This window comes from Parambassis ranga, chromosome 8 (genome assembly GCF_900634625.1).
Source record: "Parambassis ranga chromosome 8, fParRan2.1, whole genome shotgun sequence".
Taxonomy (NCBI): domain Eukaryota; kingdom Metazoa; phylum Chordata; class Actinopteri; family Ambassidae; genus Parambassis; species Parambassis ranga.
In genome coordinates, this window is record NC_041029.1 from 14,178,609 (window position 1) to 14,191,614 (window position 13,006).

The 13,006-nt window shown below is 45.9% G+C and overlaps 2 protein-coding genes across 2 annotated transcripts; both read left to right on the plus strand.

Moving 5' to 3' along the window:
* Positions 1-503: 503 nt before the first annotated feature.
* On the plus strand, positions 504-6,667 carry LOC114439979 (uncharacterized). Its single transcript, XM_028412198.1, has 5 exons — positions 504-654; positions 850-959; positions 3,591-3,677; positions 4,489-4,659; positions 6,150-6,667. Exons 1-5 carry the CDS (start codon positions 504-506, stop codon positions 6,312-6,314), a joined length of 684 nt encoding a protein of 227 aa, XP_028267999.1. The 3' UTR covers positions 6,315-6,667.
* An 808-nt stretch (positions 6,668-7,475) lies between these two features.
* Positions 7,476-12,560, plus strand: LOC114439725 (E3 ubiquitin-protein ligase TRIM69). The gene is made up of 10 exons (XM_028411866.1): positions 7,476-7,650; positions 9,082-9,151; positions 9,478-9,576; positions 9,669-9,770; positions 10,694-10,828; positions 10,898-11,035; positions 11,122-11,173; positions 11,256-11,282; positions 11,564-11,590; positions 11,673-12,560. Exons 2-10 carry the CDS (start codon positions 9,092-9,094, stop codon positions 12,227-12,229), a joined length of 1,197 nt encoding a protein of 398 aa, XP_028267667.1. The 5' UTR covers positions 7,476-7,650; positions 9,082-9,091; the 3' UTR covers positions 12,230-12,560.
* The last annotated feature ends 446 nt before the right edge of the window (positions 12,561-13,006 follow it).

Consider the following 13,006-nt stretch of genomic DNA (forward strand, 5'->3'; position numbering starts at 1 on the left):
TCCATTTTTAATTTAAATTCAGATTTTTGGTCCATAGAATAATATATTGATTTATTTCAGAATCAAATCAGGGATCGATGATGAATTGAGCAGAATATCTGCTCATATCTAAACTGGGTTATTAGGTGTCTCCATAGTTCCCCTCCATGAATACTAATGCTACATTTAGCCTCTTTGTCTGTATAGAAACCATCTCAGGACGGGACCCCCGCTGTCTCCAGGGCAACGGGACTCCAGCTCAGGCATCCATGCTCTGGATGCCATTCATCAGTCTGTCTGCTGAGGGTTCTGTGCGCGTCCAGTCAGCCCGTCCTGCTTTATGAACTGTCGTCTCCACCGACACACGAACCAGACCGCTGCGCGCACACGTGGTGCGTCTCAGGGAGCGCGCCGCGGCGTGTTTACTGAGTTTTGAGGAGGAGCGCATGTGGACTGTCAGCCCGAGGAGGGGACAATGAGGAGAGGACTCCTCCGGGCTCCGTTCTCTGCCTGTGATTTGTAAGATGAGAGGCTTCGCGCTGCGGCTGATGAGCTCCGGAGGATTTCTGAAGGGAAAGTTGACAGTTTACTCTGAAGAAATGTCCACAACTGCAAATCCAACGGTCCCCTCCTCACAGCTGAGCTCGGACCAACTCACAGTGGTCGCTGCTTCCTGTAAGTGACTCACTGCATTTTGGAATATTGGATTTATTTCATGTTATCCAGCAGATTAGTTTGTGTGATAGATAAATGATGTAAATGTTTCAGTGCAACCACAGGTGGAGCCTCCGCCTGTGTATGAAGTGCTTGCTGCCTGAGTTTGTGTGTGATGAAGTGACTTCCTTCTCTCCTGCTTTCCTCCTCCTCCAGTCTCCTCTCTGGTCTTCTTTGTGGTCATTGTGGTGCTGCTGTCCATTATTTACCGAAAGGATCCCCAGTGCTGCAGGCTGCGCTCCTATCAGGGGCCACATTCAGACATGGTGAGCAGGAGAAGGTGCCTTTTGTGCTAAAGTGTCTTTTTCTGAAGTGTCCTGCATGTTCACTTTCAGTGTGTGTGTGTGTGAGAGAGAGAGAGAGAGAGAGAGACACCACTGATTCAATTTGCACAACACTGCTGAAAGGACTTGAATAAAGTTGATATGATCATTGTCAGCTGAATTAGCCACAGCATAGCTCTAATGGAATTGGACAGGATTAGTGTGTATATTGATGCTGCAGTTCAGCACCAGTGTAATTGAATTTTGTTGCACAGGAGCAAAATCTTTTGGGTCTTTTTAAACACGTGTCTCTGAGGAGGATCTGTGAGCTGAAGGCGGTGGAGCAGGATGAGGTGAAGCAGACCCTCTCTGCTTCCTCTTCCTGACTCGTTCCTCCTCTCCTCTCCTCCATTAGTCCCAGGGGTGAGGTTTCCCTGTTATCTTCGGGCTGCAGAGACAGACCTCGCTCCCTCAGCAGACAGGAAGTGCTGTCCAGCTGTGTGTTTAACGGACAGGTTCTGTTGGAACTCACAGAGCATTTCACCGGAACAGCCTGACCTCTGGTCGCAGCTGTATCTCTACACAGCCCGACTGATAAGAACACATTCACCGCCATGTCAGGGAAGTACTAACACACTGTAGCCTGAAGATGTTTGCCGTTTGGAGTGTAAGTGTAAGCTTCAGACAAGCCTTTGTAACACTGATAGCTGTGGCAGAGAACATGCTGTTTATTTAGCACAGTGACAGAATCCAGCTAATCACACTACTTACCTCCATATTAGGATTATTTAATGAGATTAAGTTGAATTAAAAGTTAGAAAACATCAGATTCATGCTAACAGCAGCTAACCATACGTACCTTGTGTCGCTTTTCTAGCTTTATTCATCATTATTTCACGTCTAAAACTGTTGCACATAATATATTTGTATTGGGTTTTATCATGTTAGCTGGTGAGATCATAATTAGCTATAACATCCTGTCCTCACAGATAAACTGTTGCCATTAGCAACCAAGCAGTTTAGGCCGTAACTCAGCCACACTGCACTGATCCGGCACTGATTACCTAGTAACATAAGGTGCTGTTTGCATGTAAGTACCTTTATATAACCAGTTTAGCAGCCAAATGAACCCAGAGAGCTAAAGTTACTATGGTGAGCAATTTGCTAATGAAAGGTAAGTTAGCTTAAGCATCATGCAATAAGTTGCACTGTTTAGGTGTTAGCTGATTGAGCATCAGCAAGCTTGCCCGTTTAGCAACAATCGACCCAGAACTGTGGATGAGTGCTAACATGGCTACCAAACAACCCTAGTCACATGACCATGGTGTAGTTTGTTTATAGCTTAGCATCAGCTTTTAGTGAAGCTAACTTTCTGCTAAAGTTGGAAGATATGTTAAAATTAAGTTGTTTAAATTCTAACATTTAGAAACTTTAATTTACGATGCAGCTTTTTCCTCTGAAAAATGCTTTTATTGTGAAAGAACGTACGGAGCGTTCATTCTGAGAGGGAAGCGCACACAAACTCTGTCATTGTGTTCCTGTGAGAAACGTCATGTCTTGGACTTCATAGTCGCATACCTTTCCCTGCTTCACTTTGCTCCATGAATAGTGGACAGACCCCGCTGTGGGTGTTGGGGACACAACAGAGACAATGGATCTCCTTTAGGTTGGAGAAAAAAAAAAAAAAGCACAGTGCCGCTGGGGTCCTCCCCCGACTTCAGCTCTGATTTTACACGGTTGTGCTTTTTCACACTGGCTGAATGAATGGCAGGCGACAAAAGCACAACTCCCCTTTTCTTCTTCTCTTTCCTGAGGACGTTTCTTTTTATAAAAAAGTACAAACCAGTGAGTGAAAGTGACCTTTGACATCACCTTTTTCTGAAATCTTCTGAGGGTTATGGCAAAGGTCGTCAGAGTGCGTCACTCTTAAGTCTGAGTGATGTCATGTTTTTAAAAACCGGCCTGTGAGAGTGATGAATCTGATGTTTTAATAGGACTCGGGGAAGCAGCAGTCCACATGTTGTCCCCTCTAAGTTTAAGAAGAATGTCCTGAACATGAGCCGTAACTGCTCCTATTCTCTTCTGCCCTCATTCAGGATTTAAATCTCAGTCAGGCAACAAATTGACTTTGTTGTAATGTCGACCCAAATGACACACACGGCCGTAATGTGTACTGGAGTGTGCTCGTTAACAGGTACCTGTCGCACTTACAAGGGGAATAGAGAGACGCTGAAAGACCACACGGTGTGGTTTGTTGCCTAGGGACACTGATGACACAGTAGGACATCACATTGTTCTCCACACAAAGGAGACTCATTTAGACCCCAGGCAATTACCTAGTTTTCCTGACAAGCCTTTTTTTTCCAGGATTCCTGCACCTCATACAGTGAGACGCTGACAGGTCTACAAGAGGGGGGTGGAGGAGTGGGAGGAGGCACGGAAATCAGAGGGTGGTCGGCTTATTGATTGGATAATTTATGGTACTGCTAAACCAGCCAGTACCCATTAAGATTAAGCAAGGCATGAAAATTGGTCAATTGGGCTGAAATGAACGGCTTTGACTAATTGCAGGCAGAAGTGACAAGACGAACTATAAATTCTTTATGTGCTGCATCTCGTGTGTGTGTTTTCCAGGCCGCTCCTCCTCAGTACTACAGCAGCAGGCAGACCCTGGTGGGATCTTCGTGTCTGGAGCACATCGTTGATGACAGCAGCACTCAGGTGAGAGAGGTCAGACGCCAGAGTGCTGCAGGACGTCTGATAACCAGCACATTGGTTAGCATTTTAGCACCTTAGACCCTGTTCGCACTGGGGGAATCAATCCGGCTAGAGCGGGATTCGGGCCGGGTCTGGATATATCTGGATTGATTTCAATTCACCTCTCAGAGGTGGATCTAGCCGCATTGGCTTACATCTGGCTCAGGTCTGAACGCAAATTCAGCTAGTGAATCCCACTAGCCACGTGGTTCACGGGGACAGTGTCCAGGTTGCGTACAAAAGTCGTATGTAAACAACCGTCGAACTACGACAGCTTTGCCCCGAGTTCATTTTCCACAGGGCTATAAAGGAATAAACTGAACGAGAACGAGCAACACAGAACAAATAAAACGCACGTCGCATGCATGCACACACTGTCCTACAGCGGCCTGAATGGACTCTGTATACTACAAGGCGGCACCTAGTGGTTTGGAGGACAACAAACACGACAGGTTAAGCTAGATTGAGCGCGTGTGTGATTTGAATAGGTCTGAACGTATCCAGTTTAAAGGCTATCCGGATTCAACCCTACGCTGGATTGACTTTCTCCAGTGTGAACAGGGCTTTAGGTTCTTTCATCCTGATAAGTGAGCGCTGTGGTGAACACAAGGTCAAGAAAGTTTTGAACCTATCAGTTATCTGAACTTTTGTCTATCCACTGATTGTGGATTAATGCACCTCAGTTCCTTCTAATTGCCACTTGTGGAGCCATTAATCTGAGCATCAGTTATTTGGACCTACATCCATGAACCTTTGTGTTTTGTGGCCTCAGCAGGCGGGTCAGATGTTCTATGTCGGCCTGCCCTCCAGCTACAGCCTTCCCACTCTGGAGGCCCCCCTGCCGAGGCTCCCCTCCTATGAGAGCGTCCGAAAGAAGGACCGCCAGAGGCAGATCCACATGATGATCGCAGATCGTTTTGGGCTCAATGGACCCATTGTGACTGAGGTAAGCTGCGTGAGGGGTTAACGCTGTGTCACAGCAATTGATACAGGCACAAAGACGTTAACAATGTTCAGGTGCATTTTTTTCCTCCTCCAGTATGCCCATTATTTCAGGCCCGTCATCTGTAGTTTCACAGTGAATGGAGTCTCATGCAGTAATGTAACCGGAGCCTGTTCAAAGATCAGGCAGCATTCAGAGCGCCGTAAACAGAACGCACTATCAGCTCATCTGACACTCGCTGCTGAATTGTGCTGGTGGCCACGTTTCAAGGTTTAACCGTGTTGATCTTTCGCTGAGCTTTTGGTTCACACAACGCTTGAGCAAACAAGGTAATGAGAAAAAGGCACATCAAACATAATTAAAGCCAGCATCCCGAGCGCAAACAGTGCCCAAGAATGCAGCTTTGTGCTCCTGTCTTCCACTGTTTTTCTTCTCTGACCTCTCCTCCTTTCCTTTAATTAAACACTCCCTAGCATGGCTGCCCATCTCTTACACACACACACACACAGGACTCCATCCTGGCACTAGTCAAAAAGCATCCTCCCCCTCTGTGACTGTCAGGAGCGTTCACATGATGGCCCTTTAATTTCCCCCGTATGTCCAGCAGCCTGAAGCTGGATAGCTCTAAAACTTTGGTGTGTGTGTGTTTGTGTGTGTGTGTCAGACAGAGGGCAGGGTTGTAGGGTTGCTCTTGTTGCTTGAGGGTCCCCAAGCAATTAAATGATAAGAGGACTGAGTCAGGGGAGCAAAAATCTGCCAGATGTGATCAGAAAGATAATGAGGGGGAAAAAAGTTGGACGTGGGGACAGACTAATTGGTAATATAAACACAAACATGTTCCACCTGGGCGTCGGGATGTTCATAACACATATCACAGCATGTTCGGTCATTCGATGACACAGAGGACCGCGCAGCAGCATGAAGACACCTTTCCTTTTTCATCTTCTTACTTTCGTTTTCTCTGAGGTAGCTTTAGGAAAAGTTTGACAACAAGCTGAACACTTGCTGCCAATTTCTTTGCAACCATGGTGACAAGTTAACTATTAAGGCATCTGGACTCAGTTCATCTCTGATGCTGCAAGTTTGTGGCTGAACCCATCTGCATCCTGTGAGAATGTTCTGTCAGTTTCTGGTATGTTTTAGGGTGAAAGTTGGTTCCTAAACACAGACCTGCTAGCTTCTCCTTGCCAGCTTTCAAAGTTTTTTGCTCTTTGATCTGATTGGTTCAAGACTTTATGGTAGACATTGATTGACAGGTGGTTCATCTAATCAGCTGCCAGGTTCATATACAAACAGTTAAAGGTATGAGCCGAGTACTTTACCTATTTATTTATGTAGAATCTTGTTGGTGCAAATATATTTTTAAATAGAATCTCATTAATATCATGATTTTAATAAAAACGTGTATTTAAAACCCACAAAGGGTTAATAAAAATATTCATACTACTTCAAATATAAATTTTTAATGAGTTGTTCTTCTGTTTTCCCTCCAGCCTCCTCCAACATATGAAGAAAGCATCCGTCAGTCTGTGGAGCTTCCGTACGACATCGTCCCGTCCAGCCTGGACGTCTCTGCTCTGAGAGAACCCGCCCTCCACCCTGACACCGCTCATCCAACCACCACCTCTGAATCCAACATCACCGTGCTTCCTGTGTGAACGATCACACATCACTCGCACCTCAGATACCTCAAGACTGTTGGACGGCTGATGTTGATCATGAGCTGAGGAGAAACCAAAAAGCAGCTGCACGCCCCCCAGTGGACACACGTGAATGTTAAATATACTTCTGCTCCACCATGACACACTGGATACTCATGAAGGCGTGCGGCTGGTACATCCTGAAGAGGATGAAACTCACCAAAAAGGGGCACCACTATTATCACTGAATGGATCGTTTGTGTTTTAATTCTGCTGATTCTGAGCTACAAACCTCACTGACTTTTTAATGAGGCTTCCTTAACACGACCTCCTGGTGCTGATGAGAGTGCCTTCAGGAAGTGAAGCTATGTTCTGTGAAGGCAGCTGGAGGTGATGGAGTTCATTTTTTATAAGGCATTTTTCTTTTCTCCTTTGTTTCCTGTTACATGTAAACATGCCATATTTTATTGTTTTCTGTATTTATTGAAGAAAAAATGAGACGTGTCATTTCTCTGTGGAAACAAATGTAATAAATACTTGTATTATTTTGTTGATGGATAGTTGTGATTATGCAGCTGTTCCTGAGACTGAAGCAGAAGCGGTCGGCTCCCTGTGGGCCTGATGAGAAGATCCAGAGACAATCTGTCATTTCTGAGGAGGATCCTGAGAGATTTCTGCAGCAGTCTGTCACCATGGATCAGACTTGGGTCCACCACCTCCAACCAGAGATCAGAGAACAATCCAAACAGTGGAAACAGACAGAGTCTCCAAATCAGTGAGGTCTGCATCAAGGTGATGGTCTCTGTTTTCTGCTGCTGGACCACCTGGAAAGGGTCACACTGTTACAGGGGCCGACTGCACTGATCTCTGAGACAGAGGAGACGAACAAGATTCAGACCACAAGTCCACCATCATCCAACACCTGTTCACCTGATCTACACCCTCACACTGACACCTCTCCAACAGGCCACAAACTTATCAATCACTCTGTTTAGACTCATTGAACTAAACGAATTTGAACAGTTTTCCCACCATGAAACTGATGCCGAGCTTCTTATTAATTCAAAGATGAAGACGACTCTCTCTTTAAATCTGACTCTGATAGTTTTACCTCACCAACATGGCGGAGAGCTCTGCCCACTGCGTCCCATACGGTCTATGCTGCGTCCGCGTAATTGCGTCAATGCCGAAGAAAACCGAGCCTTCCCGACCAGCCGACTGTCAGACTGGCATGTAAACAAGGTCAGAGACTGCAGCGCGCAGGCTGAACTCTTCTCACTCCGGACAGTTTGTCTGTTTTAAAGAGCAGAAAGGACTCAAACCGCTTCAGCCAAAGCCCTCTCTGAGGAGACAGGTAAGCTGCGCGGGATGATCCGCCGCGCTGTTACGCAGGGGACTCATTTTACCACATTACAGGTGTAAACACGTCCGAGTGTTACACGCAGAGCCGGGAAAAAATGTGTTTTTTTTGCAGGGTTTTGATGAGTGTTCATGCTTCTGTGATGCAGATCTGCCGCAAAGTCACACAGCAGAGAGTGTTTACCTCTTGCGCAGTCATCAGCTGATCTGGATGTGGGTCGCTCTCTGCAAAAGCTGCACGGTCATGTTTTCCCACAGCAGCAGTAAACCCCGCTCTGATGGAGCTCGATAAGACAGCAGGGTCTAAGTTTGTTACACGATTTAAAATGTGAATAAAACATACGAATATTAACCATTTAGACGCCTGAGCCCTGTCGTGTCCTGCGGCTGTTGACCAGGTCAGCCTACATTTCATGCATGCACAGGCTTTCTTGTTGGTTTCCCTGCTCAGTCTGGATCGTGGGAACCAGTTCGGACTGGTCGTCCCAACCAGACTCAGCGTTTCCTCTGCAGGAGGTAAAAACAAGTGAGTAAGACTGAGAGGGAGACTCAGCAAGGACACAGCGGAGCATGCAGGCCCAGTCACCTTCCAGACTCTCTTCCAGCTTTTATTGCTCCGTTCTGCTCCAGTTAATCTCTGACCTCCTGACAGACTTTGGTCTGTGTGTGTGTGATAATCTGTTGTTGTCACACTCTGAAGTTGATGTTTCCATCAGGTCTTTCATGGTCATGCAGGTGTTTTGTAAGCAAACAGGTCCCGGTTCAGAGGCTGCATTTGTCTTTAAAAGGGACATCAGTATGAGACCAGGGGTGATGTCAGAAAGTCCAGCACATTTATTTTTCATGATGATCTCCTGTTATATTGATCCTCCTCCTCCATCCTGTTGGAGAGGTGTCAGTGTGAGGGTGTAGATCAGGTGAACAGGTGTTGGATGATGGTGGACTTGTGGTCTGGATCTTGTTGGTCTCCTCCTGTAGCTGTCTCAGAGATCAGTGTAGTCAGCCCCTGTAACAGTATGACCCTTTTCCAGGTGGTCCAGCAGCAGAAAACAGAGACCATCACCTTGATGCAGACCTCACTGATTTGGAGACTCTGTCTGTTTCCACTGTTTGGATTGTTCTCTGCTCTCTGGTTGGAGGTGGTGGACCCAAGTCTGATCCATGGTTACAGACTGCTGCAGAAATCTCTCAGGATCCTCCTCAGAAATGACAGATTGTCTCTGGACCTTGTCATCAGGCCCACAGGGAGCTGACAGTGTGAACACCTTGGTAGTGTACAGCGTGTATTAGGGTCCTACTGACATGGGTCCTGCCGGTGGTCTCCTTCTGTGTAAAGAGTTAAAGCTGTGTGACTCACCGCCTCCCACCTAGGACACGAACTTCTCAGTCACTTCCTAATCTGTGTTGGTCTGTATGTTCTTCACAGACGAGCCAAAATGATGCAGTGTTTTCACTTCATGGTGGAGCCGGCCAAAAACCTAACGGCCAAGATAAAGGTAGGACACGTTTTTAATGTTTAATGTTTAAACTTGTTTCAGGGTCACCTTCATGTGCAGACGTTTGTCGCTGCACTGCTGTTTTTCCTGGTTTAATATATATAAAAAAGGAGCTGCTGTGTGCAGGGATGAATGGAGGCACTGAGCCTGGGGGGTGGGGGTGGGGTGTTCTTCTTTTCTGCTGACAGGATCAGAGCCATGATGTGCATTTTGATCAGGACTCCAGATTGACCTCAGTATATTCTAATGCACTGTGTGAACCAGCACTAATGTCCTCTGAGCGTCTTTAGTTTTTCACAGAAAGTCATTCCTTATTTTACTCTCAGGAATCACACAAGAGAGCAAAGAAGGAGAAGAAGGAGCCTCTGGATGAGGACCAGCTGTTTGTGGTGGATCTGGCTCGAGACCTCAGCCGAGTGTGTCAGGTACTAGCTCATGCATCGGTGCAACGGACGAAGAGATGCTCAGACTACAGTTCCTTCCTTCACCGTTCCCACGTCTTCCTCTCTGTTTGCAGAGATCAGCCATCCTGGAGCACATCTGGAACCAAGATGACACCTGGCCGACCCCCCTCTGCAGGGTCTTCATCGTGCAGTGTGCCTCCATGCTGGAGAGCAAGGTGCTTATCTCAGAAAGTCCAGCAGTAAAGAAAAAGTTATTTTTAGTCAATGAGTTCGTCCCTGTGTGATTAAGTGGCTGAGTTTTTGTGAGTTGTCATGCGCACACAGGTCGTACTGTAATGCCTACATGTCCCAGGATGCGCTGAGGTGTGCTAGTGTCAGTGTTCAAAAACTACTGATATAGCATAACTTTACCAACTTTGCTGCTCAGTGTTGGTGTACAATAGAAACATTTACATTAATGTGCAGTTTTTACTGTTTGAAATGTTGCAACAAACACGGAGCAATGTCTAGAATTACCATGTTTCCTCAAGGGACATGTGATGTCACAGGTTCCAAGTGTGATGTCACTGGTTCCAGGAAGAACAAAAGGTTTGGAAGCTGTGTCTTAATTATTTCAACATGGCCCCTCAAGAGCACTGAACAGAGCAATCTCACAGAGGATTTTCCTGTTTGTGCCATGATGCTCTGCTCCTGTTGCCTAGCAACCCCGATAGCTGAAGTTGGTGTAGTGAAGCACACGGATGTAAAAGTTGTAAAACATCAACTGCTTGTGATGAATTTTGGGATAGGATTGGTACCGAGTCGTTCCAATTGCATCACAAGGGGCACGTCAAGGCCGTCCCATTTCAGAGGCTTCGTCAAATCCGGCTGACAAATGTGTCCTTGGAGGTGAGTCCTTCATGGATCGACCTATCACAGGCTTAACTGGACTACACAAACTAATAGCTGAGTAGAGTAAACTCTTGAATGTAAACATCAATTGCAGGTTGCTAGGCTACAGGATCAGTAATCAGTGATCAATCACAACAGGAAGTCTTTCAAAGACCGAAGCACCGTTATCTCTGTATTCCTAACACTACACACACCCTGGGTCAAATATAGATGGAATATAGAAAGTTGTGTGTCTCTCTGTGTGCAGAAGAGGCCCATGCAGACCGATGGCTGGCCTGAGACGGACGAGGTGAAGCAGCCTGATATGATCAATGAGGATGACCTAGAACAGGCCAAAACTGTCATCCTGGACTGGACCAAGGATCTGAGAGCTCAGCCTGAGGTGAGAGAGTCAGAGATTTAAACATCATCTGTGTCCATCAAACAAAAACTCACTGTGTTCATCTTACAGCAAAGTGTGTGGCCCGGAGAGCCGGTGGTGAAGGTGCTGGAGGACTTGCAGTCTGCCTGGCGATGGGGCCGTGTGCCCAATCTGCTGGCCGCCATGGAGCTGGTTTTGTGGACTTTGATCCTGCAGCGACCTGATAAGGTAGGAGTCTGATTCAGAAGGGCAACCTGACACCTTACCTGCAGCTCATCGCTAAACCTGTCCTGGTGTTTTTTTTACTCCTGCAGGACACCATACCTCAGCAGTGGCTCCTGTGGAAGCAGAGGACTCAGAAGATTGGTTTGTATAAATCAATACTCGATAGATTTAGTCATATATTTGTAAATGATCACTTGGTTATAGGTTTATTGTCTCCTTCCAGGTGCCGTGTCCTACGTTCCTCAGCCAGGTGAGTGAAGTGCTGTAAGAACACACTGATGTACTGTGTGGCTCTACTGAGCTGATGGTCCGTTACATCTGGATCTGCTTCCAGTAGTAATCAATACTGATGCCCGTTAAGTTCCAGCTGGCCGGCTAAGATTAGCTTGCTTTCTTGCGAATGTCTTCTTCGATCAACACCGTAAAACTGAGCTAAGGAAGGAGGAGGAGGAGGGATGCGGTTCCTCCTCCAGCTCCTCTACACCTCAGAGCAGAGGTTATCTGGTATTAACCTTGTGTCTGTTTTTTCAGTGTGGGACTGGATCAGAGACGCTGCAGGTACAGTTCTGTTTGTTGAAGTGTTGCTTGGTGTGATCTGTACTCAGCCTGTCTAACCTGTCAGGACCTCCCCCCCATGCAGTGGAGGTGAATCTGGACCTGGACACGGCCAACCCCGACCTGCTCATCACTGACGAGAAGAGGATGCGCTGCGGCTTTGAGAGGAAGGATATTCCTAACTACCACCAGAGATTTGACGGCTGGTGGTGCGCCGTCGGAGTGGAGAGCTTTGGCTCTGGACGCCACTACTGGGAGGTGGAGGTGGGCGAGCGGGACTGGCGGCTGGGCGTGGTCAAAGAGTCAGCCCTGAGGAAAGGCTTCAAGTCCCTGAACACGGATACAGGCTACCTGACCCTGCGGCTGGAGAGGGGAACCGAACTGAAGGCGCTGACGGTGCCCTTCACCGCCCTGCCGCCCGGCCTCATCCCACGCAAGGTGGGCATCTACCTCGACTACAACAACAGCCAGCTGTCCTTCTATGACGTGGAGAAGCACTTCCACATCTACACCTACAATGAGGTCTTCACTGAGAAGCTGTTCCCGCTGTTTGGCACCGTGGAAATCATCAACGATCTGGTGATCCGGTCTCCAGCAACCAAGACCGATTGTTTCTGCACCACACCCTGCCTGTGGGGCTGAGCTTCCCTCCGTCACTTCCGTCACTCTTCCTTGTAGTCAGAACACAGTAAAACAAACAGAATCAGAGGGATCCTGATGTAAAAGACCATCATTGTGTGCTATGAAATAGCTCCACTATGTTACCGCTCCGTATGCTGCTGCTGCTGCTGCTTTAATGTGATTGTTGCTACTTTCTCACATAGAGTTGTAGTGCCCCACCCCCCTTTGCTCACAGTCATAATGTATTTTCATAAAAGAAACCTGTAGTGCTCATGTCATGTACTGTGCAATATTAATCCTGCAATGAAAATGCACTAATGTGAATAATAAATAAACCAAATTCACATGCTCACTTTGGTCAGTTTGTTCACATGTTTATATATATAGATTATAACAGTGATGATACTTATTAATACAGAGCTGAAGATACATGAATAAAAGATATAGTATTGTCTCCCGAGTAAAAAATAAATAAAAAGGAAAATATATTTATATATTTATATATTTTATTTTTATTCTTTTAACTCAGGAGACAATATTAAAAAAAATAAAAATATATATTACATATATTATTTTTTATTATTATTAATAGTTATTATTATTTTTATTATTATACTATTATTAAAAATACATTATTATTAAAAAATAATATAGTACAAATATATATATATATAAATATATATATATATATATATTATTTTTAAATATATGTATAAAATAACAATATATACTGCATACAAAAATTCTTTTTGAGAAAGAAAAATGTGCAGGACCGTGAAGAAGTATTTTTAAAGTACT

Coding starts and splice junctions, on each gene's coding strand:
- LOC114439979 (XM_028412198.1), top strand. CDS start 504: ATGAGAGGCTTCGCGCTGCGGCTGATGAGCTCCGGAGGATTTCTGAAG. Junction 960..3,590: donor AGGGGCCACATTCAGACATG/GTGAGCAGGAGA, acceptor TGTGTTTTCCAG/GCCGCTCCTCCTCAGTACTA. Junction 4,660..6,149: donor ATGGACCCATTGTGACTGAG/GTAAGCTGCGTG, acceptor TTTTCCCTCCAG/CCTCCTCCAACATATGAAGA.
- LOC114439725 (XM_028411866.1), top strand. CDS start 9,092: ATGATGCAGTGTTTTCACTTCATGGTGGAGCCGGCCAAAAACCTAACG. Junction 11,174..11,255: donor GCAGAGGACTCAGAAGATTG/GTTTGTATAAAT, acceptor GTCTCCTTCCAG/GTGCCGTGTCCTACGTTCCT. Junction 11,283..11,563: donor GTCCTACGTTCCTCAGCCAG/GTGAGTGAAGTG, acceptor CTGTTTTTTCAG/TGTGGGACTGGATCAGAGAC.